The 25,490-nt window shown below is 36.5% G+C and overlaps 3 protein-coding genes across 3 annotated transcripts; 2 read left to right on the top strand and 1 right to left on the bottom strand.

Moving 5' to 3' along the window:
- The first annotated feature begins 1,738 nt into the window (after positions 1–1,738).
- On the top strand, positions 1,739–5,132 carry ved (ventrally expressed dharma/bozozok antagonist). Its single transcript, XM_081354926.1, has 3 exons — positions 1,739–2,417; positions 3,126–3,385; positions 4,566–5,132. Exons 1-3 carry the CDS (start codon positions 2,141–2,143, stop codon positions 4,911–4,913), a joined length of 885 nt encoding a protein of 294 aa, XP_081211052.1. The 5' UTR covers positions 1,739–2,140; the 3' UTR covers positions 4,914–5,132.
- A 148-nt stretch (positions 5,133–5,280) lies between these two features.
- Positions 5,281–8,806, bottom strand: h2az2b (H2A.Z variant histone 2b). The gene is made up of 5 exons (XM_081354935.1): positions 8,336–8,806; positions 7,563–7,640; positions 7,359–7,472; positions 7,085–7,214; positions 5,281–6,979 (listed from the first exon to the last, which is right to left on the bottom strand). The coding sequence occupies exons 1-5, from the start codon at positions 8,336–8,338 to the stop codon at positions 6,918–6,920; spliced, it is 387 nt and encodes a 128-aa protein (XP_081211061.1). The 5' UTR covers positions 8,339–8,806; the 3' UTR covers positions 5,281–6,917.
- A 5,457-nt stretch (positions 8,807–14,263) lies between these two features.
- On the top strand, positions 14,264–17,157 carry purbb (purine-rich element binding protein Bb). Its single transcript, XM_081354925.1, has one exon. It carries the CDS (start codon positions 14,781–14,783, stop codon positions 15,672–15,674), a length of 894 nt encoding a protein of 297 aa, XP_081211051.1. The 5' UTR covers positions 14,264–14,780; the 3' UTR covers positions 15,675–17,157.
- The last annotated feature ends 8,333 nt before the right edge of the window (positions 17,158–25,490 follow it).

Here is a 25,490-nt window from a genome sequence, read left to right as displayed (position 1 = left end):
GCTTCACTTTGTTGTGCTGGAACTGTAAACAAACTAATAAATTACACATTACCTAAAGAAAATGCCTGATTTAGAACTTAAATATATAAATAGATAGACAAACAAACAAATAAATGACACATAACCTAAAAAATACACGATTAAGAACTTAAATAAATAAATACATAAATGACACAACCCGAAAAAGCCTAATTTAGAACTTAAATAAATAAATACATACATACATTTAGAATAAATACATGACAAAACTAAAAATATGATTTAGAACTTGACACAAATGAATGACACAAAACCTAAAACATACCTGATTTAACTCAAATAAATAAGTAAATGATTTAGAACTGAAATAAATAAATACATACATAAATTGAAACCGGAAAAAAAACTGATTTAGAAATTAAATAAATACATAACACATAACTGAAGGGAAAAAAAATGATTTAGAAATTAAATAAATAAATACATAACACATAACTGAAGAAAAAAAAACTGATTTAGAAATTAAATAAATAAATACATAACACATAACTGAAGAAAAAAAAACTGGTTTAGAAATTAAATAAATAAATGACACATAACCTAAAACATACCTGATTTAACTCAAATAAATAAGTAAACGATTTAGAACTGAAATAAATAAATACATACATAAATTGAAACCGGAAAAAAAACTGATTTAGAAATTAAATAAATACATAACACATAACTGAAGAAAAAAAAAGATTTAGAAATAAAATAAATAAATACATAACACATAACTGAAGAAAAAAAAACTGATTTAGAAATTAAATAAATAAATACATAACACATAACTGAAGAAAAAAAAACTGATTTAGAAATTAAATAAATAAATACATAACACATAACTGAAGAAAAAAAAACTGGTTTAGAAATTAAATAAATAAATACATAACACATAACTGAAGAAAAAAAAACTGATTTAGAAATTAAATAAATAAATACATAACACATAACTGAAGAAAAAAAAACTGGTTTAGAAATTAAATAAATAAATACATAACACATAACTGAAGAAAAAAAACTGGTTTAGAAATTAAATAAATGACACATAACCTAAAACATACCTGATTTAACTCAAATAAATAAGTAAACGATTTAGAACTGAAATAAATAAATACATAAATTACACATAACCCCCCCCCCCAAAAAAAAAAAACTGATTTACAAATTAAATAAATAAATAACACATAACCGAAGAAATACCTGATTTAGAACTTAAACAAAGTAAAAAAAAAAAATGACACATAAGAACTTAAATAAATACATAAATGAACAAACAAACAAACTGGATGGTTTTTTTGGATGTTGTTTTTTTCTCTCCAATTTGTTGATCATTTCTGAAAGAAAGAAAGAAAGAAAGAAAGAAAGAAAGAAAGAAAGAAAGAAAGAAAGAAAGAAAGAAAGAAAGAAAGAAAGAAAGAAAGAAAGAAAGAAAGAAAGAAAGAAAGAAAAAAAGAAAGAAAGAAAGTTAGTTTTATGTTTTTTATGTGGATGTAAATTTGTGGACATTATACGCTGATGATTTTTCAATCAGTTTGAAGATCTTTTCATTGGTTTCTCATGAAGAACTAAAACTATTGAACTTTTAAGATTCCCAAATATCGCTGTTGGTTATGACTTCCATGACTCAGCCTCTGTTTTTAACCTTGAACTTCCTCCATCAGACTCCTTCTAGCGTGTACATATATGAAATCCCCCACACACACACACACACACCTCAGCGAGGAGACGGGATCAGAGATGGTTTTAGGGAGGGGATTACATCTCCAGACTTACTGGTGCCAGGAGTTAATGGGTTCACTCAAGGCCGATTGAGACGTCTTCATTACCACACTTGTGAAAACTGAAGGGGTGGAGATCAGGACAGGGGAGGATGTTTCCTTTGATCCAGGCCAACTGAATTGTAAATGAGCTGGGATTAGCCCTATAAATACTTGAGCCTCGTGCTGGAGGTGTTGATCAGTGAACCCAAAGCCACGCTTATCAGAACACAAACACAGATCTGACTCGCTCAGTCACAGGACTTCTGGAAACTCACCCTAAAGAAGAACAACTGCATTACCTTGTCTGAAACCGGATATTTGTCTTTTCTTTGCTGGATTTGGAGCCGTTCTCGGAGATGAAGGGGCATTTTTCCATTGAGTGGCTTTCTCAGAGCAGCCAGGCCTTACGCGGCTCGGCATCATCCACACATCCCTCAAACTCTTGGGACGGCCCGAGCACCTCCGGCACGGCATCCGAGAGCCTTCCCGGCTTCTACGGCAGAAGGAGACCGGAAAACACGGAGGCTCAGGAGAAACGTATGGAGCCAGCACAGCCGGGAAACAGTTTGCAGTGTACATCTACGCAAGAGACCGAGTCAAGTGACAACAATATCATCCAGCAACACACTCACGGTAAATAGCTTTTCTAATAATCCAAGAGTATACTTTTTCATGATTCAATATTGTTATTTTATATTGTCTTTCATAGAATTAACAGTAAAATCGTATATACAATTTAAATTATAAAGCTTTTTTTTTTAAAAATAGAAAAACAGTTCTAAACAGTTCAGATCTAAAATACTAACATTTTATTTTATATTTAATTTAATGAACTTGTTTTTGATTTAATTATTTGATGTAACGATTCTCCATACATCTCTCCTGATTCTCCATGTTTTCTGAATCATGTAAACAATAGTTTAAAGTAAAAGTAAAAAGTAAGCTTTGCCAACACAGGAATAAAAGACATTTTAAACTATATTAAAATTATTTTACATTTTAAATAATCATTTAATGTAAAATTCTAAAACACTATTGTTATATTTTTTGTATTGAATTAGCAGTCGAAATATTCTTTAACGTGGTAACAATGGTTAAAAGTACTATTAAAATACTTTTTCAAGTCATTTTGTTAGTATCTTATTTTAAAAAAAAATATTTGCTTACAGCAAATCAAAAGTTTACATACTAATTTTGTGATTTTTTTCCTATTTTCTTCTATTTGTTTTTCATTTGAGCATTTTCAATTTAAATGCAAATGTATCATTTTTCTTTCCCTCTTGCAAAGTTGTTTTTTGAGACTTGATGTGTATATGAATCTGTGTTTGTTCTCCCCTATAGCGTCAGAGGCCGGTTTCAGCAGCAGCACGGAGGAGGAGGAGACGTCCGGGTACGAGAGCGAGGGGGGCCGCTCTCTCTCACCTGGGGCCTCTCTTAAAGAGCCGGCCCCGTCTGCATCTCCCTCTACTGGCCGCAGACCCCGAACAGCGTTCACCGCCGAGCAGATCAACAGCCTGGAGAAAGCCTTCAAGAGAAACGCTTATCTGGGAGCCCAGGACAAAGCTGAGCTCTGCAAAAGACTGAATCTGTCTGATAAACAGGTATGAGGTTGATTTCTTTTTTTGGGAACACTTTACAATAAGGTTACATTTGTTAACATTAGTTAACTACATTAGTGACTAACAATGAAAAATACTTCTTAAGCATTTATTAATCTCAGGGCATGTTAACACAACAACGGTGTAGTAAAAAACTTTTGCCTTTTTGAAAATTTTTCCGTACAGATGACAACATTGTAAAAACAGATTTGCAAAAACGACTAAAAACGCTGTATTATGCATGCCAGGCCAGTAGATGGCGCTGTCACTGTAAAGAAAAGCCACAAATTCATGTTTTTGTAGTTTACACAGGACCGATATTGGAATCTCTTTGAATCCCGTTTTTGTTTTCAGGCTCCCAAAACATCGTTATCGTATAAATGAACGGCCAAAACGCATAAAAAGTTTCAGTTTTTAGTTCAAAACGCTGTCGTGTAAACAGCCCCTTTGTTAATGTTAATTTAAACATTCACTAATATATTATTAAAATCAAAAGTTGTATGTGTTAACATTAGTTCATACACTGTGAACTTAAGGGCCGTTTACACGTCAACCATTTTCAACTAAAAACTGAAAACTTTTTATGGGATTTGGCTGTTCATTTACATGACAACGTTTTGAGGGCCTGAAAACGCAAACGTTTGAAAATGGGATTCAAAGTGCAAGTTTTCAAAAATTATACCGTTATTGTCTCTATGTAAACTACAAAAACGCGAATTTGTGAAAATGGTGAGGTCATGCGCATGCGTATTACAGTCTATAGGCACATAATGCATAATTTTCAGTCAGCGACCAATCAGCGACTCTAGTCGTTTTTGCGGATCCATGTGAACGGGATCGTTTCGAAAACGTTGTCATCTGAAAAAAAGCAAAGGAAAAACATTTCCATTTTTAGTAGCCTAGCCTACATCGTTGTCGTGTAAACGTGCCCTAACACGAACAAACAACATAGAATTGTATTTGTATTAACTAACATTAAAAAAAGAACCCTTTTAGGACCAGAGCTAATCTGAACTAACAATGAACAGCTGTATGTTTATGTTTATTAACTATCTTTGTTCGCAAACATTAACTAATTGGACCTCATTAGGTGCTACAAAAATAGAATTTCAATAATGTGCTTTAAGTGCTTCAACTTGTTGATGTGCAAAATATGACCTTACGTTATGCTTCTCTCCATCAGATCAGAAACTGGTTCCAGAACCGACGCATGAAGCTGAAGCGGACCGTCCAGGACAGCCTCGCGCACGCCTGTCAGGCTAAGGTCGCCTCGCATATGATGCATTACTCCGATCTGCACGGTTACCGAGCCGCTCCGTATCCCAGCTTCTACGCGGGGGTCCAGGAGAGCGCGACACCGTACGGCTCCGGGTTCCACTACGGGCCTGCCACCTCCGGGGGCCTGCCGAGCCTGCCTGTGGACGCCCTGTACCAGTACAGCCAAATTCAGAGCCTTCCCGTCCATCCCAGCAACCCCTCCATGATGACCCCCTACCCGCCGTACCACTCTCACTACTACAGCACACAGTGAGGAGAGGCCGCCAGCTAACCCGCCATTTCTGCCTGTCACTGTTAGTCAAGGCTTTGTTTACATCTTTGCATTTGTGAATACAGGGTGAAGTGCAATAACAAATGTGATTTTTTAAAGTTTTTTTTGTTTTGAAGAATTATTTAAATATGTTTGTAAATCTTGAAAAATGTCTATGTGTACAAGAGGAGTGTATAAATAAATCTTTTTCTATTTGACTACACCGCTTGTTTTCTTTCTAAGGGTGTAACTTAAAGTTCTTAATTACTACACACTATATTAACTTTTTATTTTTATTTTAAAGAAATTAATACTTTTATTTAGCGTGGATGCAATAAATTGATTCAAAAGTGACATCAAAGACATTTATAATCTGACAAAAGATTTTTTTTATTGCAACTAAATGCTGTTCTTTTGAACTTTGTTCATCAAAGAATCGTGAAGAAAAATATTTCCACAAAAATATTAAGCAGCAGATCTTTTTTTAACATTGATAATAATCAGAAATGTTTCTTGAGAAGCAAATCATCATATTAGAATGATTTCTGAAGGATCATGTGACACTGAAGACTGGAGTAATGATGCTGAAAATTCAGCTTTGATCACAGGGATAAATTACATTTTAAATGTTTTCAAAGAGAAAAATATAGTTTTGAATTCTGATACTTCAAAAGTTTACTGTGTTTTTTATATCTAATAAATGCAGCCTTGGTGGGACGAGAGGACTCCTTTTAAACATTCCTCAAACTTTTGAACACAAGTGTAGATATCATTTATACTGAATTGAACCTAAACATTTAATCTTACTTACTCCTTACAATTATTATATAATTACACCATCAAAATACAAATAATGAATATTGTCGTGTCATTATGACAAATAGTTCCTCTAATGAAACAATGTTTTTTCTCTATCCTACTGCACATTTTAAAGTTACATGTTACTGTCGAACATATATGGCTACAATCTTTTGTTAAATAACAATTAGTTAAAGAAACATTTAGTTGATTATCAACTATAGTCAAATGTTAAACTATAAAAATAGGGGGGACTTTAATACTTTTACCTGATCCCATTTAAATGTTTTTAAGAGTAAAATTGACAGCCCACCGTGAGGTAATTTCCATGTACTTTTTGTTTCAAAAGATACATACAATGGGAATATAGCTGGAAAAATGTTTCTACACATTTATTCACATCATCCCGTATGTCAGATCCAAGAATGACTATTATCAGCCTACATGTTTAGGCTGGTCTGCCTCAGTGGTCCAACAGGAGTCGTCAATGTCACAATGATTGAGATGGCCAATCAAAGCAAAGAAGACAGGGCTTACCGTTTACAGAAGTAGAGTCAACGCAACACTTTAGTTTTAATGGTGAAAGAGTGCATGGGAAGCTAAATATTTAACATTTGACAACTGTTCTACTGTAGAAACGAAATGAAACAACCAACAATATGTGATGGAAAGTTGAAACTACTATCATTTTCCATGAATCATGTAATTAATAACTGAATGCAAGGAGACAAGAAACACTGTTTTAGACATATAGAGTGAATGTGCGCATATTTTAAAATAAAAGGATTATTTGCAGCCTTGGTATCCGGATTCAATCAATCACTATATCTCTTGCAGCAATTATCACAGCATCAAGCTAATAAAAGGATTATGCATTAAATGAAAATCACAGAAAAGCAAAACATTTAGAAAAAAAAAAAAAGTATTTTATTGTATAAAACAGACTTTAAAAAGCCAAAAATGAAACCCACACCTCATCTCTTAACCCAACTAAACAAAAGGCAGGAATAGTTTTCCTTTTCTCCCCAGAACACGTAACAACAACCCCCCCATTATAATCATGGATACAGTACGTCAAACTCTAACCTCTGTTATGTTAAACTACACTTACCAAACATAACCAAACAAATGAGGAAACAACAAAAACAACTGCTTTCTCAACGCTGATTGCTGTTGCTATACAAAGACAGAGTCGAACATCAATCCATCTTATACAGTTTTCTGCTGGCCCTTCTTTCCGATCAGAGACTTGTGGATGTGTGGAATCACACCTGTAGGGAAAGACGGAAACAAATGGAATTAAAATGATATCACCGTCAGTATTCATTTTTGTTTGACACATCTGAGAAAAATCACGCTACGCTAACAAAACTCACCTCCGCCAGCAATGGTAGCTTTGATAAGCGAGTCCAACTCCTCATCACCACGAATGGCCAGCTGTAAATGCCTTGGGGTGATACGCTTCACCTTCAGATCCTTGGAGGCATTTCCAGCCAACTCCAACACCTGCCAATATGACATTCACTGGGTTTGCATTTGCTTTACAGATGCACTAGAGACGACTCATGTATAGCAGAAGCCAGCCAACGACCTGCCACTATGACATCCAACAGGCTTGTTTAACAAACGGTGCCAAAATAAATCCATTACCTCAGCAGTCAGGTACTCCAAGATGGCTGCGCTGTACACGGCTGCTGTGGCTCCAACACGACCATGGCTGGTAGTTCGGGTCTTCAGGTGCCTGTGGATACGACCTACAGGGAACTGAATCGCATAAACCAAAGAAACGGTCAACATCATACGGTTAAATTTAACATCAATCCATATTTTTCTCTCCGGTGAAGGAATCCATACCTGCAGACCAGCTCTCTGTGATCTGGAGATTGCTTTCGCCTTGGCTTTCCCGCTGTCCTTTCCAGCCTTTCCTCCTGCCTGCGGAAGCACAAGAAGAGGGACTTATTACTCACATGTCCCACCAAGGCTCATTGAAATTACATTGTGCTCAATGTAAATGGGGCATGTTTTCTTCAGAACAAAGCAACATCTGGTGAATCGGATCATTTTGTGAGTTACGTTGGCAATGTGTATGGTTAGACCATTTTCAAGAGTGAAGTGATAAAATACGTTAAACAAAAAAATATTAGTAACTTAATCGTTTTTGCTCGGAGTTCTTAAAAATAGCTTGAGCTTTTTTAAGTTTATCTGACCAAGCTACAGCAAACAACATAAGAAAATGCCTTTAAGGTTTGACTTTTATTAATAAACACTACGTTTATCTCTACTCTACTATCTTAAAAATATAGATATATTCCACCAGACAGAGTCTTAATGCGTTTATGCGCTAAATTTAGTTAAAAGCCAGGAAACTTTGTCCTGCATTCCAAATATTACACTTACACACACATTTTCCGGCTTTTTATTTCTTTTTAAGAACAATACACCAAATTCACTTTATTCCCCGTGTCGGCGCTCTCTTACCAAAACACAGAAACCCACAAACACTACGAGCTTATTAAAAGCCATCACGTGCACAGAATTAAAGCACTGCACAATTACGGTTTATACAGAACACATCGGTCCGAGCTTAGATTTATTTGAGAATTTAGATCATTAAAAACTTATCTTACCATATCGTCAGACGAGCTTCTTCTCTTTTCGCTTGAAACGGAGGGAAAACACAATGATGCCCACTTCAGCGATAGCGCGCTACGGTCCAGCGTTATAACCAATCAGCGAGCTCCGTCTTGGTTTGAAATGGTGATTTCGTCCAATCACAGAGCGTTTCACTATGTGGGTGTTTTTTAGTTCTCTTTTTTTTTTCACCGACCACCAGCACGTGTTGTGCGCATGCGTGCCGCCGTCATCTTACATTACATTAAAATCGATTAAACTATTATTTTGAAGTGTTGGTAATGTTTCGATCCCAATAAAATATAGACTAATAACATGTCTGATATCTAGTGTAGCCTATGGTGTTTTCAAAAGCTACAATGCAAAACAAATAAATATTGAGGATGTGTTGTATTTTACTTTATTAAAAATGTGTTGTCTCTTACTATATCTCTTGCAGCAATTAGCACAGCATAAAGCTAATAGGAGGAGCTCTTTTCATATCAGCTCCTCCTTCTCAACACCCCTAAGGCTAAAATGGTAAAAGTGCCCTCGTGAGTTTCTTTCATTTTGTTGACTTTGACGATGTTTTAGCTACTAATAGACTACAGGAGGTGTAGCTTATAAGGCAACTTAATAAAACAAACAGGTTTTTAATTTTCCCTCTTTGCAATACTAGAAAACGGAGCAAGTAAGGAACACAGTTTGTTAGTCCTTTGTATTTTCTTATTATTTAATGGCTCTTCCTCTTTATCCCAGTCTTCCTCTTTCAGTTCTTCTTTCCATCGTTCACAGGATGATTAGTGTTTTTACGTGCAGTTGTGGGAATTTTGTCTATGTTAATATTGGCCAGCTGTTAAATGCCCATAGAAGCGTGTTTCTAAGTGTTTATATCCAACATATAATTTTTTTACACACACACACACACACACATATATATATATATATATATATATATATATATATATATATATATATATATATATATATATATATATATTTTTTTTTTTTTTTTTTTTATGCAGGCCCTTTAGGTGATTCAAAACACTGAGTGTGCATGGATGAGCAGCATGTAATAAATGGAATAATTTATGGATTATCTAAGAATTAATCAAAATAACTTTTGAGACTAATGAAATATGTTTTGCTCAGCTTGATTACTATAACATTCAGTATTTGTTTTATACTATAATTATGTTAATATGATTAATTCTCAGTTTCACTGTGACTTATTGGCATCACTAAAGCACATAAGAACAATGTTGGAAAGAGCAATAATGAAAACAATTTGCAATCATGTACAAACAAAACATTCGTCTTATTCAACCAGTTACATATTGTTTAGCCCTGAATGCCTTTTAAAAGCGATACAAGAGTAATAATGTGCGCATAATAATGTGCGCAAAATTCCTACAGAATAAAGAAGACCAAAAGAATCTCGCTGCAGGAAAAGACACAGAACAAAGAGCATTTCTCCTCATTATTGCTATTTTTATTATTATTATAACACCAACATTATCAATGAAAATGTTACCCAGAGATGTGCCATGTTGATTTCCACTGAATTAGAGTTCTTTAAGAGTAACATCACACTTTCAGGAATCACGTCAAGATAGAACAAAAGCAAACTCTATAGTTTAACTAAGTGAATTTTTTTGTAGAAATTCAGTATATGATAACAAATATCCATTGGAATTGACCAATTGTCTTACTAAAATAATCCATTTTCATTGAATCAGGTTTAGAATATGGATTTGTTTTTAAATAATGTCTTTGTTATTCCATATGAAATAATTGTGAAAAACTGTGCTTAAATCCATGCTGATGAGAAATGAACAAGAAACCTAGAAAAAGTGTCAGCTTGGCTTGATGCCTCTTGTTTAATCTTAAATAAAAAAACAAAATCTATATGTTTTTCAATAAAAAAATTAGCTATATAACCGAATCCTTAAACATTAGAATTAAAGATGAGGTATTGAAGGTATTAGAGAAAAAATACCTTGGCATGATTTTAGATTCTCATTTGAATTTTAAAATCAAAACGATTAAGGCAAATCTTTAGCTTCAAAATAATAAGAAACTGTTTAACATGATCATGCCCTTTTGTTTTTAAACTCGATGATATTATCACACATGTCCTATGGATTTACATGTCTTTACAACAGAGCCTTAAATATTTTAGATAGAATAAGATACCATCATTGTCAGATCTTTTGTAAATACAAGATTTTAAGCTTTGCTTATTTTGTCTTTCTCCACTATATGTAAAGTGTGTTTTTACATACCCCCCCCCCCCCCCAACACACACACATTGTGAATATGAATTTTCATTTAGATGTTTCCCCAAATATATGTAAAAAATAAGTAAAGAATGTAAAAAAAAAAAAATTGTTCACATTGTATGGGTTATGCTTCCTTCGTATCTGTTCTTAGTATTCTTTTATTTTTTTAAACTTGCAGAGTGTGTGAAATATGGCAAATGGACAGACTCTGCATGTGAAACATAAAAGTTATTTTACTTCAGATATGGCATGAAGTTTGATGTTGTTATTAAAATCTCTAAAGGCGATTCAAAACACTGAGTGTGCATGGATGAGCGGCAGAGTAATAAATGGAATAATTAGAGGATTATTTAAGAATGATTTATTATTTATTATTTAAAATGCATTTTTTATACATTTTCTAAATGTTCTTTATTCTAGTTATTTTTTTCCACTCATCCATAAAGCTACCCGAGTCAAAGAAAAATCTGCAACTTTGATAGATAACATTTTATGTAACTCTTTAGGTAAAGAAATGAAATCTGGGATTCTGTATTCTGATTTGTCTGACCATCTCCCTATATTTCAGTTATCTGTGACTAAAGCAAATGGATACAAGAATACAAACCAAGTATTGTTTATAAGAAATATGAGCTATGTAAACATTTGTAAGTTCAAGGACAGGCTTGACAATACTTCATGGGATGACCTATATGAGGAGAGAAACGCAAATTATCAAAAGTTTATGAGTATTATATCCATTAATTTCAATGAATGTTTCCTGATGGGTAAGATGTCCAAAAAACAGAACGCAGCTCTAAATAGACTTTGGTTTACAGTTGAACTAAGGAAACCGTTAAAGAAAAAGAATAAATTGTACAAAAAGTATGTTTCAAATCGTACTCCACTTAATTATGCTGTTTATAAATCAGCAAGAAATAAATATACAAGCTGAATTAGGTATGCGAAAAAAAAGTATTTTAGTAATGCATTTGCAAGTGTTCAAATAATGTTAAATCTACATGGAAAGTAGTGAATCAATTGCTTCAAAAAGGAAAGGTTACCAATGATTTACCCTCTGTTTTTCAGAATGGTGACGACTGTTTAAGTGATCCAAAGGAAATAGCTGAACATTTTAATAATTTTTTTTGTCAGTATAGGTCTGAAATTAGCCAAGTTAATTCCAGATAGTGATGGAAATCCTTTGGATTTTATCCATCGGACATTTCCTGTTATGTCTTCATTCAAGCCTATTGATGGCAATGAAGTGACATCATTGATGAGTTAAAACCAACCGCAGCGGGCCATGACAATATTTCAGCATACCTTGTTAAACAGGTGAAGCAATCCATTCTACAACCACTTTCTCATATTATGTCTTTGTCTCTAGAAACAGGAGTTGTGCATGCCAGATGACTTCAAAGTTGCCAAAGTCCTTCCCTTGTTTAAAGCTGGTGATCCTTCTTGTTTTACTAATTATAGACCCATTTCTATTTTGCCATGTTTCTCTAAAATATTAGGAAAAATCATACATAAAAGGATAATTTCTCATTTAGATTCCTATATGGTTCTTTATAACCACCAGTATGGCTTTCGAAAAAATCATTCAACTTATATGGCTCTACTTCATATTATTGATAAGGTTTCTGCACTTGAAAATAATGAGTTTACCTGCAGTATATTTTTGGATTTTTCAAAAGCATTTACAATAAATCACAATATCCTCCTTGCTAAATTATATATGGTTTCCAAGATATCACCTATAAATGGTCAAGTTATGTTTTAAATAGAGCACAGTTTGTTTCTTTTAATGGTTATTTTTCCAATAAAGCTAAACTAAAATGTGGGGTCCCACGGGGGTCTATTCTTGGACCACTGTTGTTCCTCATTTATATAAATGATATGTTTAGTGTTTCGGATGTGCTTTCCCCCATCATGTTTGCGGATGATACAACCCTTGTTCTTTCACATTCACATTTTAGTACGTTAATGAGCAATGCAAATGTTGGCTTAGTTGCTTACACTGCTTGGTTCACGTTAAATAAATTATCTTTAAATATTAAGAAATGTAATTTTGTTATTTTCAGTGGCAAAAAAAAACATACAACAAAGAACTAGCGCAAATTAGAATTGGGCCTGCTGAGATGCTTCAGTTAACAACAACAACATTTTTAGGAGTTATTATTGATGAAGGTTTGAGTTGGAGAGGACACATAGACTATATGTTTGTGGCAAAATTAACAAGTCAATTGGCATAATAAGGAGGATTAGCCATCTTGTTACTCCAAAATGTCTCCGTACCCTATATTACAGTTTAATTTATCCGTTTTTGTCTTATTCTAACACGGTGTGGGGGAGCACATTTCCTACAAAGCTACATAAAATTTTAATTCTCCAGAAACGGTTTGTCAGGATAGCGGCTCGTTCAGGTTCCCACACATCTTCAGCTATGTTATTTAAGAAACTGCAGATTTTTTCAATTTTTGACATTAACACCTTCCAAATATGTGTTTTCATGTACAAATTATTTTCATCGGAAGGAAAGATTCCTGGTCAGTTCATGTTATACTTTAAAGCTAACTCAGCTGCTCATGCCCATAATACCAGGCAGGTAATGGATCTCCATCCTCCAAACTTTACCACATGTAAAGGGCAATTTTCAATAAGATTTAAAGGTACACAGATATGGAATAGATTTTCTCATGTGGCGAGACAATGCACCTCAATAGAGAGTTTTAAAAGAGTTTTAAGAGGTCTGCTGATGAACTAGTTTGTGCATTTGGTTGATTCTATATTATTTTCATTGTATTTTCATTTTACTGAGAAGTGCTTGTTGTTTTATCACCAGCATTATCATGACATTTTTTATAATTTTTTTTATTAATGTTTGTATGAGTTGTATTGTGTTTGCATTCTTTGGTTATTTTTCATCTTTCTTTGGTGGAGGCTTTAGATAAGCCAGACTGGCTTTTTGCATTGTCCGGCACTGTATATGCATCAGTATGTCCTTGGTGTTGTATTTACTTTTAATTTGTGCAAATAAATAAATAAAAATAAATAAATAAATAAATTGAAGTGGATGCTGCAAGTTTTAATATTTAAAAACGTCTTCAGCAACAAACTTGTACTCATGTTTAGTTTTCTTTTTTCCCCCTTTTGTTCTTTTTTCTTTCCATTTTTCTCTTTGGATTTGTTTGCTGTTGTAAGTGTAATTTTTAAAAGCCCTTCTAGGGAAAAGTGTTGCAAATTAGCTTTAGCTACAGGCACACTGAGACACGCATTGGATGGCTGGCGTCACAGTTTTATCTATGTCTATTGTATCTGACCCTACACAAATAAAACATAAAAAAAATAATAATAATAATCCCCTGCTTCATGCGCGCAACACACTGACCTCGGGAATTAAACCCCGACGTCACGGTTTACGTCATCGCGCACGTGATGGCGGAAGTCCAGCAGCGGATCTACAGTCAGCCTTTACGTCATTTCGTAAATAGCTCATAATCCAAGGGTGGAAAAACGGCTGATCCTGGGTCAGATCTTAAAAGGGAAAACGCAGAAAAATGAGTGCATATGGATAGGCTGCGTGCTGCACTTTATAAAATTGCTACGTTTATCAAGACAGATTATACGTTTTGTATATATGAATATTAATACAGATGAAATATGAGTAATGCATCTGTCACGTCCATATTTATATATTTTTCTGTACAATAGTCAATAATACAACAGTTTTCTGCACAAAACTCCAATGCATCTTGTTGAATGTTTTGTTCAATTTTTATATTGATTTAATATTTTTAAGCACGTCAACGGCACGTCACATTTGCATTTATTTTCTTCTCTGATACTTTCACTGCATTGCATATGCATCGGCAAAACAAAGCAATCGAACAATTTGATCCCAATATAATGATTTAAAAAACATAATGATGCATTTCTTAGTTCTCTTTCAAAGCTTCAGCTGAGCTCCAGAAGGACAGGAAATGCCTGCACACGAGGAGGAAATGTCTCTGACCAATGGAGCGCGCGCGCACCTCCCTCGTCCTGCGAATGACAAGCGCGCGGACCTATGAGTGACCCCGCGGGCGCGCGCCGCCTGTTATTGGCAGATGTGAGGCCAATGCTGTGGAGCGTGCGTGCGTGAGTAGCGCAGAGAGGAGCGTTTCTCTGAGAGAGAAGTTGGCTGGAGGTGCTGAAGATGGCGGATGGAGACAGTGGGAGCGAGCGCGGTGGCAGTAGCGGCGGCCCTCAGCACTTCCAGCGGGAGCAGGAGACGCAGGAGCTGGCGTCCAAGCGCCTGGACATCCAGAACAAGCGCTTCTACCTGGACGTCAAGCAGAACGCGAAGGGACGCTTCATCAAGATAGCGGAGGTGGGCGCTGGTGGCTCCAAGAGCCGCCTGACTCTCTCCATGTCCGTGGCGGCCGAGTTCCGCGACTACCTCGGGGATTTCATCGAGCACTACGCCCAGCTGGGGCCAAGCAGCCCGGAGCAGATCGCGCAATCGTCCAGTGGTGAGGACGGCGGCCCGCGGCGTGCGCTCAAGAGCGAGTTCTTGGTGCGCGAGAACCGTAAATACTACCTCGACTTGAAGGAGAACCAGCGCGGGAGGTTCCTGCGCATCCGCCAGACCGTTAACCGAGGTCCGGGCTTCGGCGTCGGTGGAGGAGGCGGTCCCGGAGGAAGCGTGCAGACCGGCCAGACCATCGCGCTCCCGGCGCAAGGCTTAATCGAGTTCCGAGACGCCCTGGCCAAGCTCATCGACGACTACGGCGGGGAGGACGAGGAGCTGAGCGGGGGGCACGGGGCCGCGGGGGGCTACGGCGAGCTTCCCGAGGGCACCTCCATCATGGTGGACTCCAAGAGGTTCTTTTTCGACGTGGGTTCCAACAAGTACGGCGTGTTCCTGCGGGTCAGCGAGGTCAAGCCCAGTTACAGGAACTCCATCACCATCCCCTTCAAGGCCTGGGGGAAGTTCGGAGGAGCTTTCTGCCGCTACGCCGAGGAGATGAAGGAGATCCAGGAGAGACACCGGGATAAGATGTACGAGAGGAGAGAGGAGTCCGAGGGCGAGGACGTGGACGACGACTGACTTGCATAGCTTCGCCAGGAGATGACCACACGTGTGTGAAACAAGAAGTGCATGAACTGAACTCAAATAGCCTACTAAAATATTCATGGGACAGAAAACTAGATCTGTGAAGTTTCTATGTGGTGAGGGTTTGGGGAGGGGGGGTTGTCTGTATATCGAAGCCATGGGGCGAAGGATGTCTCGTTGGGTATGACTTATTCCCGATGCTGCCCTGTCCGGTTAAACCAGCAAGTTTAATTGTCTTAGCTAACAATTAAACTTTTGTTACATTAACGCCAAGGCTGCTGAATTTCAAAAGCATCCTGAATAGGATAATACCAGGCTGGAAGGGTTCATACATGTTTTTAGAGGGGAGAAATTGAGTGTAGGATATATATATATATATATATATATATATATATATATATATATATATATATATATATAGTGACACTGGTATTTCATGGTGTGTTTCCAGGCAGCATGGGACTTTCACAACTGTTATCAAAACGTTGCATCAGAAGTTGTGTTCTCAGATTATTTTATTTCTTTCTTTTATAGACAGAAGTTCCCTAAGTTATTGTTTTACGGTTTTCGTTCTTGCATCAACGTGACTTTTATGGTCTGGCCAATTTGAGTGATGAAAAGTTTTAAATTCAGATTTGGAGGGGAACGTTTTGACCCCTGATTTTGTGTTGACATGTCTCAGCTGTTCACAGCCAGAGACTTTTTAAATCAGAAGTCGTAATCTGTAAACCAGGCGTTAGTAATGAAAATTGATGCTTTATGCACATCATCCAACCGGTGTTATAAGATAACATTATATGGACCGGTGGGAGATTTTGGTTTTGGGGTCAACATAGCAGAGCTTTGTCTTTTTCTAACTTGGGTCCAAGTCCCCTCTGAATATTTAAGGATAGATTGCTTAAAGGACAGAGCAACACGGACGAGTGTATTTCACCCCCGTCCCCTTTTGCGTTGTCATTTTTTTTTTTTTTATGTAAGATTGATCTTTATGAGAATAAGTAAACAAACCAGCATATTTTTGAATACACAGTAAAACAAAATATATATATAAACTACCGAATTAAGGCTCAAGAAGCTAATTTTGTAAAAAAGAAAACTTAAGCTGGGATTGAAATATTGGATTTGTTTTGTAGAAGAGTATAGCATCATATATGAGATTATCCTTGCGAAACATCACACACCCCTTTTGAGTTTACAGCACGCATGATTAATATCAAACGTCCTTCCGGTGGCAGCGTGCGTCCATTTCTGTGCATGCCCGTCCCGCATTTTGCCTTTTCATTTAATTTATTGCTTTCTCTTGCGTAGTAACTGCAGCTATATTAATGCAATATTTTTTCTTTAGCCTTTCACCAAAAATATTATAAGAGTAACCAAGTAGACCAGTGGGGTTATGATGGAGAAAGATAGTTAATGTTGAGAATATTTCATCCGTGCACTTTAGCAAAAACATAAACTGCGATATGCTTGTATCCACAGTGGGAAAAAAAAGAAAAGAAAAAAGAAATCCCTTCTTGGGTGCAACAGTGTTTCTGTGCTGGTGTGTAAAGCCTCCTTTACCCTTCCATACTGTTTTGTGTTAATGGCAGCTGTTGAAGTCATGTGTACTGCTGTGATCCTTTCAAGACGAATTGCAATCGATAGTTTGTTATGAAATATGAAATATTCTCCCACACTTTAATCTATAGGCTGCGTGATTGTTATGGGATGCGCGTTCACGACTGCAGCAGCTGTTTCTCCTCAGCGGTGAGCTGACTGGGCAGGCCGGCTATTTTAATGCGGGAAGCGTGGAGAGGGTGAGCATTCCTGCTCCGCTGGCCGTGGATTCAGCTGTGCCGTTTGCTCTGTAGTGCGTCGACGCACAAGGGCCCGATTGTTGAGCCGCTGCAAACGTTATTACATCAGCAGACTGCGCATGTGATGGGGAGCCGCAGCCGGGTAGTAGAGGGAGTGATGTTGTGCCGTTCAGCATACTAGTGTTTTCTGCGACTACCCTTCTGAAACAGGCCCCAATTTGGCAGCCGAGCCCGAACGGCAATAGAAAGCGTGACACAGCAGCTGTTGGCAGGACATTCTTGCGTCCCCCTCCCCTCGCCCCTCCTCAGCTGCTGAGGCACCATTCGGGACTCATTTTACAAACTCGCTGTCGGAAAGGAGATTTGCCATGTTCTTGCTGGCGTTTCTAAATCAGCTCCATCTGTGGATCACGTGTGCATTCATTTTGATTGTATGACCCATCTGTACTATTAGCGAAGTGAATGTGTCATGTTGAAGAACCAAGATGGCTGACTAATATGTTGTTTAAAAAATGACCAACCAAAAGCCATTTTTTCCTTCACTTTAAGATGCATACATGCATTAAATCCCTCTAGGCTGCTAAATGTCAAAGTGGAGTATCGCAGCACTTTCTTTTCTTTAATGACCTGTCCGTTTAACATCTGGAATTGGGCACACATCTCTTGCAAAACACCAGAAATGGACTTTCTTTCGACTGAACTTGGCTGCGTTTATTTCAAATGTGTACTTGGGATACGTACTGTACAGATTTGTGTTTAGTTTCCACCTTAATGTCACTTAAAATAAAAAAAGAAATAAAAAAAAAGAATGGGGACAGGAAGCAATACTCATCCATAGGGATGAGATTATGAGTTCATTTCCTGTCAGGCTCTTAGCCGACTCGCGATTGGCCGATTTGTCTTCCTGTTTCCTGAGGTTGGGATTTGTGCAAAGTTCTGTGGGGCGTCCGCATACTTTTCAAATGAACAACAATACCTCTGTTCCACTGTACGAAAAGATTGGAAAACTTCTGAAAGAATGTGTTATTTCAGGCGACTCACCCGAGCTCTTAACAGCATCCATGTGTCAACCACTGGTTTTTTGTTTTTTTTGGACACCGTACGCACAAGAGCAGCAATTCATACAATCTTTACTGAAAGGTAGCTATTTTTCCAGTATATCTCGTGTTTTCAGCAGAGATTTTAACGTCGGAATGCCCTTTAAACTCAGGTTCTTGGCGTTCTCAGTATATATATTTTCTGTCTGTTACTTGATCCTGAAGTTACAGAGCGAGTTCACAGCTACTGCAGGACACTGTCAAGAGCTCAGGTCTCAGATACTCAAAGTATCTCCACCCATCCCATCAAGCCCCGTCCCGCGCTAGACTGCCTCTCAAGAACCGGCAGCCTTACGTTTTTCCCATGGCTGAACTTTTTTTTTTTTTTTTTTCTTGAGATTTACAAGTCTATATTTAGAAAATGCTATGTATGTTTGTAACAGAATAAAGGAAATTATAAATGATGGAAAGCATAATACTGGCCTGGTGTCGTTGTGTTGATGTACATTTATACAGTAGCCTATTATAGTTTTTATTAATATTTTGAATTAGCTTTCATTTTAATATTTTCAGTTTGTGTTCATTTTAGTTTAATTTTTTGTACATTTGTTGTTGTTTTTATAAATATTACTATTTAGGTTTATTTAGTTTGGTTTTAGTTCAACTTACCTTAGTTTATTGCCTAGCTAACAAGGTTTCTAATTTTTGTTAAAAGTGTTAATATTTATATTTTATTTCAATTAACAAACATGTTTTGATAGTTTTAGTTCAATATAAAAAATAAACTGTACCTATTTACCTCCTTAAAGTAAATGATAAAACCATTTGTCTAATATCTTTAATCAAAATGTAATGACTTTTGTTTCAGAGTCCCACAGTTCTGAAATGACTGTTTTTATTGGATGATGTCACGAATCCCTATTATTTTTCAGCTGCTCCCTCTAACTATCTCCATTCTGGAATGTAAGTCCCACTTCTTTTTAATGATCCAGTCAGTCAGTTTAACTCTGAAATAACATGGCAGTATGGGAGTAAAATAGGTTGAAAACACTATTTTAAAGTTAGAATTGTGCATTTATCTTTTCTAAGTATAAGTTTGTGCTTGTAAACAATTCATTAGTGCATCTTATTCTAAAATGACTTTACTTGATTGATGTCAGCACAGACTTGAGATTAATATTTATAGTAAATAGCAGTTTAGTCATTGTTTAATGCAGTCATTTATTGCAATTTAATTCCATTTATTGTGTTATTAATTGCTGCACAAAAGCAAATAATAGATTTTCTTTAAAAAAAAAAACATTATTTGTGGGATACATTCTTGTTTTTGAGGGTAAACTTGGTCTTCATCTTCCACATGGCGCCCAAAAAGCCATTTAGTCGAATATCTTCTTTTATTCATAATATGTCACACAACACACTACCGTTCAAATGTTTGGGGTCCGTAAGATGTTTTAATGTTTTTGCATGAAAGAAGTCTCTGATGCTCACCAAGTATTTATTTGACCAAAAATACAGTAAAATTATTTTTTTTATCTTAATATGTTTTAAACTGTAATTTATTCCTGTGACCTAATCTGAATTTTCAGCATCATTACTCCAGTCTTCAGTGTCACATGATCATTCAGAAATCATTCTAATATGATGATTTGCAGCTCAAGAAACATTTCTGATTATTATCAATGTTGAAATTCATATTTCATATTCATATTTGTTGTTGAATCCATGATACATTATTTCAAGATTCTCTGATCAATAGAAAGTTCAAACAACAGCATTTATTTGAAATGTAAATGATAATTCAAGTCATCACTGGCACTTTCAGAGGACTTTTGAAGGGTAGTGTAAGTAAAACAGGTTATAAATTGTTTAATTTTGACTTTAATGCATGACTTGCATAGTGTAAAAATGGCAGTGTTGTAAAGTGTAGCATTACAGCACACAGATGCCCTGCGGCCTGTTTGATGACAGTCATCCTCCGTGTCCCGGCTCACCCTTTGAAAGTGACCCCGCAGCACCTCTCCAAAATAATGGTGCATCTGTCACTGGGGCGGGCCCTTTTAAAAGGCTCTACTGTAGAGGTACTAATATGCCCTCTTCCTTTTGAAAGGGTGATAGCATTTGTACCTTTATTTCTGAGAGTGTAAGGAATTAGAGAGCGATGCCACGCTGAGGTCTCTGCCGAATCAGGCCGGGATTATTGGGAATGCAGTGAGCTCCCGCTGTGATCACACGAACATTCATTGGTCACAGAGTCGTCGCTGTCTCTCAGCATTAGATGGGACACGGTCTGTCCTTATTCTGATTTAGGTCATGGTGGGTGGAGTCATGTGACGTCATAACAGCAAAACGGCAAAACATTTGCATAGCTTGAAACCATGAAAATTCAGTTTGATTGAATGTTATGCAAATATGGGCAACACTTTACAATAAGGTTTCATTATGAACTTCCACAGCATTTATTAATCTTAATGTTCTTTTATACAATTATTTATACTTGATTAAAATCAAAAGTTGGAATAGTTCATGCGTTGTGAATGAACATGAACAAACAATGAAGAATTATGTTTCACTTACAAAAATATATTGCTCATTGTTAATTCATGTCAAGTAATGCATAATGAGACCATGGTTGAACTTTATGGTGGTTTATAATCTTTTTCAAGATTAATAATGCTTTATAGGTTTTTCATTCAAATGTAATGGCATTGACATGTATTCATTTAGAAGACTTTTATTCAAGTGGGAATGATGAGATGTTTTTGAGCAGCTGATTGCAAAAAACATTTTGCAGAAAAAAAATTCAAGGGATTGCAACCATGGATCCATCCATGTCAGAGTTGTTATTAAAATTATGTTACAAAATGTGTAATATTTGTGAACGTGCTCAACAACAGGGAACGTTCTCTGTACATTGGCTAACGTTCTGGTAAGGTTCTCTCAAAGTTATGAAGAAACATTCTTCCAGTGACGTTAATAGAACGTTTTTTTTTTATAAATTATCTGGTTTTTGATGATGTTCTCAAAACAGCACCAAAAAAAAAAAAAAAAAAAAAAAACTTCATTAATGGGATGTTGGATGTTCAGCTAACATTTTTAAAGTGTTTCAGAATGTTCAGAGAACATTCAAAAATAACAATCCCATAATGTTTGCAAAATGGAATGTTCCCTTAAAGGGACAGTTCACCCAAAAATAAAAATTCTGTCATCATTTACTCACCCTCAAGTTGTTCCAAACCTGTAAAAATTTCTTCTGTTGAACACAGAAGAAGATATTTTGATATTTTGGGTTACCATCAACGTTGGTAACCCAACAGTTGATGGACCCCATTGACTTCCATAGTATTCTTTTTTTCCATACTATGGAAGTCAATGGGGCATGGAGGCTTGTTTCCGCCACATAAAAAATAAAAAAGGTAATTGCTACTCATTGCATTAAAAAAGAGTTATAAAGTACAATTCTGGGAAAAAAATACCTTTTTTCTCACAATTGCGACTTTATATCACGCAATTCTGACTTTAGAACTCACAGTTACGAGTTTCTATCTCACAATTCTAAGAAAAAAAGAATCAAAAATCAGGTTTTTTTATTCTGCGCCGGAAACAAGCTTCCATAATTGGGTCCATGACCTGTTTGGTTACCCATATTCTTCAAAATATCTTCTTTAAGCAGAAGAAAGAAATACATTTTTGGGTGAACTGTCCCTTTAACGTTCGCATAACCAAAAAAAAAAAAATGTTTTAAACGTTTAGAGAGCATGCGTCTAAATAACTTAATGGGAACGTTAGCAAAACGTTCTTAGAACACATTTTTGTTCGCTGGGAGGTTTGTCCAGTTGTTTGCAGTCTCCCCTGAAACAACAAATAGTAGGCAGATTTTTTTGTGTGCGTGTGCACAATGCTTTCGACATCAGTTTGAGGTGAAGTCCTCAGAGAGCAACACACACACACACACACACACACACACACACACACACACACACCGCTTGACTCCGTAAACGAACTGCAGCCTTTGGCAACCAGCTCGAGTTCCCCGGTGAGACGCAAGCGCACGAGAGGACACAACGCGTAAAGAGGAGGAGGGGGAGGGAGGGGGCGTTACGTGATGGGGATTCTGCGTTCGCAGGAACAAACCCTGATCCCAGCGTGCTCTGCTCTGCATGGGCTGGCACTGGCAGGCTATATTTAGCTGGTGTTGCCATGTGCCCGGAATGTGAGACATACATTCTGCTGCACGCGCATGTGAGCGAGCAAACGGCCGGGGAGACAGATTATGTTTTCAATCCCTTGGAAATCAGTTGAATAATGAATAGCATTTATTTTCTCCTGTTCTTAATTTTTTGTATTTTTTATGTGTTTTTATGCAATCGGCAACAAAAATATATCATCACATTCCCTTGGATTAAAGTGTGTGAAGTGAATAATTGTACACGCCATTCAATTTGAATCAAAAACTTAAAGCATTTACATTCTTAGCATTTTAATATAGATTTTTTTTTTACACAATCATAAAGTTTTACCAAATAATATATTTTATATTGCATAACAATTTAGGCTACGACATTAGTTGATGCGTTAGCTAACATGAATTTGCCAGATTATGTGCAGTGTTGATGCGATCAGAATGATCTGCAACATCTTTTATGACACTGTCCTTTACACATGGGTTCGGCTTGTGCAATTCAATGCAGCCTGTGTGTGAACAGGGAATCGGGTTGCTGCAGTGGGACTGTAATGGAGAGATGCAGTAATGCTCACAGGTTTACTGGAGAGCGGTGTGTGTGAGAGGGATTCTCTAGATTTGGGATAAACACCTGATTTAAATCTTTTCTCATGGAACCGCAGGACCTTTTGATCCAATCACCTGAGCCGTAAACACCAACTGACTAATCACTCTACACTGTCAGAAATAGGGGTACAGTAGGAGTCCATTTCTGTCCCCCAAGGTACAATCTACACTAACGTACCCCATAGGGCTTATTATTGGACCTCAAGGTACATATATGTACCTTTTTGAGGGTCAAAAAGCATTAAAAGGTAGGCCTACATATATGCACCGTTTCTTTTAAAGGTTAAGGTACAATGTTGTACCCTTGAGGGTACAGCCCCAGTGACAAGCCAAAAGGTACAATTATGTACTTTATTTGCTGAGAGTGTACAGAATTTGAATAGATCTTTAGAATAATTGAATCATCCAGGGATGTTTTTTTGGTACTCTGGAATTATTTAGGTGTTTTATTTATTTATTTATTTTAAAATCCATCTGAACATTTGACATTTTTTGCAGATTAACTTCTTATTTAAAGGGATAGTTCCCCCAAAAACGATAATTCGGTCATCATTTACTCACCCTCATATTGTTCCAAACCTGTATACATTTCTTTGTTCTGCTGAACACAAAGGAAGATATTTGGAAGAATGTTTGTAACCAAGCAGATATCGTCCCCCATTGACTTCCATATATTTCCCCCCTAGTCACTGGGATCTGCTCGGTTACAAAAAGAAATTCATACAGGTTTGGAACAACTAAAGGGTGAGTAAATGATGAAAGAATTTTCATTTTGGGGTGAACTATCCATTTAATGTATTTCCTGGAAATACGCATGAAATCTGGAATGGAATCTGTCAAACATGACTTTAATTTTCTCAACAATCATGTATTTGTTTCAGGGACGAGTGCAACCAACTGGGACAAACCTCTGCTGTAAAGAACCCAGCAAGATGCCATCTAGTGGCAGGGCTTCCTTTACAAACAGCAGTGCCTGTACCATGGTATACAGCGATGGCAATATCATAGTCATGTAACATCGTGTTCAACTTTACATGGTATTCCAAGATACTTTAATGATGGTCCATGATTTTGGTCCAACAACATGATTTTATTGTTAGTCTCTTGGATAGAATATTAGTGTTTAGCACATCTCCACAAAGAAATTAGTGTGTTGGATATCTTTATCGTGTGAATTATACTTGGTTACTTTTTAGATTAATTGTAAAATGTATTTTTGTCATGCAAATAATGTCGAGGAGAGACCATGTATGTTTACAACACCACCAATTCCACCTTTGTATGCTTAAAAAAAAAGGAGATTTAAAAGAAAGGCAGGTCAGTTGTGAAGAAAATGTTGAAAGCCAGCGGTGAGGATTCGGAGAAACTTTTGTGTTGTCTGAATGGAGCCATTTGGTAACTCAAAGGAATTGTGGGTAAAATGTGCCCTATGCCGTCTCTGGGTCCCCCACTCAACAATAATCTGTCACCGTTGTGGCTCTGATTGAGAATATTCACACACTGACATAAGCTCACACACACACTGACAGTTGTTTTGTTGTTACACAGGTACACTGGAGTCGAGTGTTCATTATATATAAGTATAAATACCGTTTGTTAATAGACTAATTTACACGCACACAGACACTCCCTGAAAGTGGATTTGAGCTGTGGTCAGTTACAGAAAGAGAGACATTTGGTTTGTTCCAATAAACCAGTTTTTTAAGCATATTGTTTTAACCCCGGCATTGTGTAGATTGTAACAAAGGCACACCATGTATTTGACATCAACTCATGCGGGCTGAGATATTCTTGCAGAGGTTTAAATTGGTGCCTTTAGTTGTAAACATATGTGGGTACTTTGGATAAAATTGAGCATTTTAAAAATGTTAAAAAATTCAGTGAGTTAATGATGCTGAAACAAAACGCCTATTCACAACCGGTTTCTCTAGTTGAGGTTCGTCTTATCTTTTCTGTGCCATAACAATAATGTATTAATGTACGCCTTTTCTGTGTAATTTTTTTTAATTTAGGCCAATTTATTTTTGCTTGAGTGGCATCTATGGAAATTTATGCTACTAGTATTACTACTAATAATAAACAAACGGTCTATTCAGGATTTTTCGTCCAACGTAAATTTATAACAAAGTGCTAATGACTGTATGTATGTATTGTTTTAGTTGTATTAAGACTTGAGAATATGACCAAT

This window comes from Scardinius erythrophthalmus (assembly GCF_964197995.2).
Source record: "Scardinius erythrophthalmus genome assembly, chromosome: 23".
Taxonomy (NCBI): domain Eukaryota; kingdom Metazoa; phylum Chordata; class Actinopteri; order Cypriniformes; family Leuciscidae; genus Scardinius; species Scardinius erythrophthalmus.
The sequence above is the reverse complement of the archived record's forward strand: the minus strand, read 5'-3'. Positions and strand labels throughout refer to the sequence as shown.

Bases quoted from the DNA above. Each gene is read 5' to 3' on its own strand.
- purbb (XM_081354925.1), top strand. From the start codon at position 14,781: ATGGCGGATGGAGACAGTGGGAGCGAGCGCGGTGGCAGTAGCGGCGGC.
- ved (XM_081354926.1), top strand. From the start codon at position 2,141: ATGAAGGGGCATTTTTCCATTGAGTGGCTTTCTCAGAGCAGCCAGGCC. The intron at 2,418-3,125 runs GTAAATAGCTTT...TCTCCCCTATAG, and splicing joins CATCCAGCAACACACTCACG to CGTCAGAGGCCGGTTTCAGC. The intron at 3,386-4,565 runs GTATGAGGTTGA...TCTCTCCATCAG, and splicing joins TGAATCTGTCTGATAAACAG to ATCAGAAACTGGTTCCAGAA.
- h2az2b (XM_081354935.1), bottom strand. The intron at 7,215-7,358 runs GTAATGGATTTA...TCATATTGGCAG, and splicing joins TGGAGTACCTGACTGCTGAG to GTGTTGGAGTTGGCTGGAAA. The intron at 6,980-7,084 runs GTGAGTTTTGTT...CTTTCCCTACAG, and splicing joins AGCTACCATTGCTGGCGGAG to GTGTGATTCCACACATCCAC.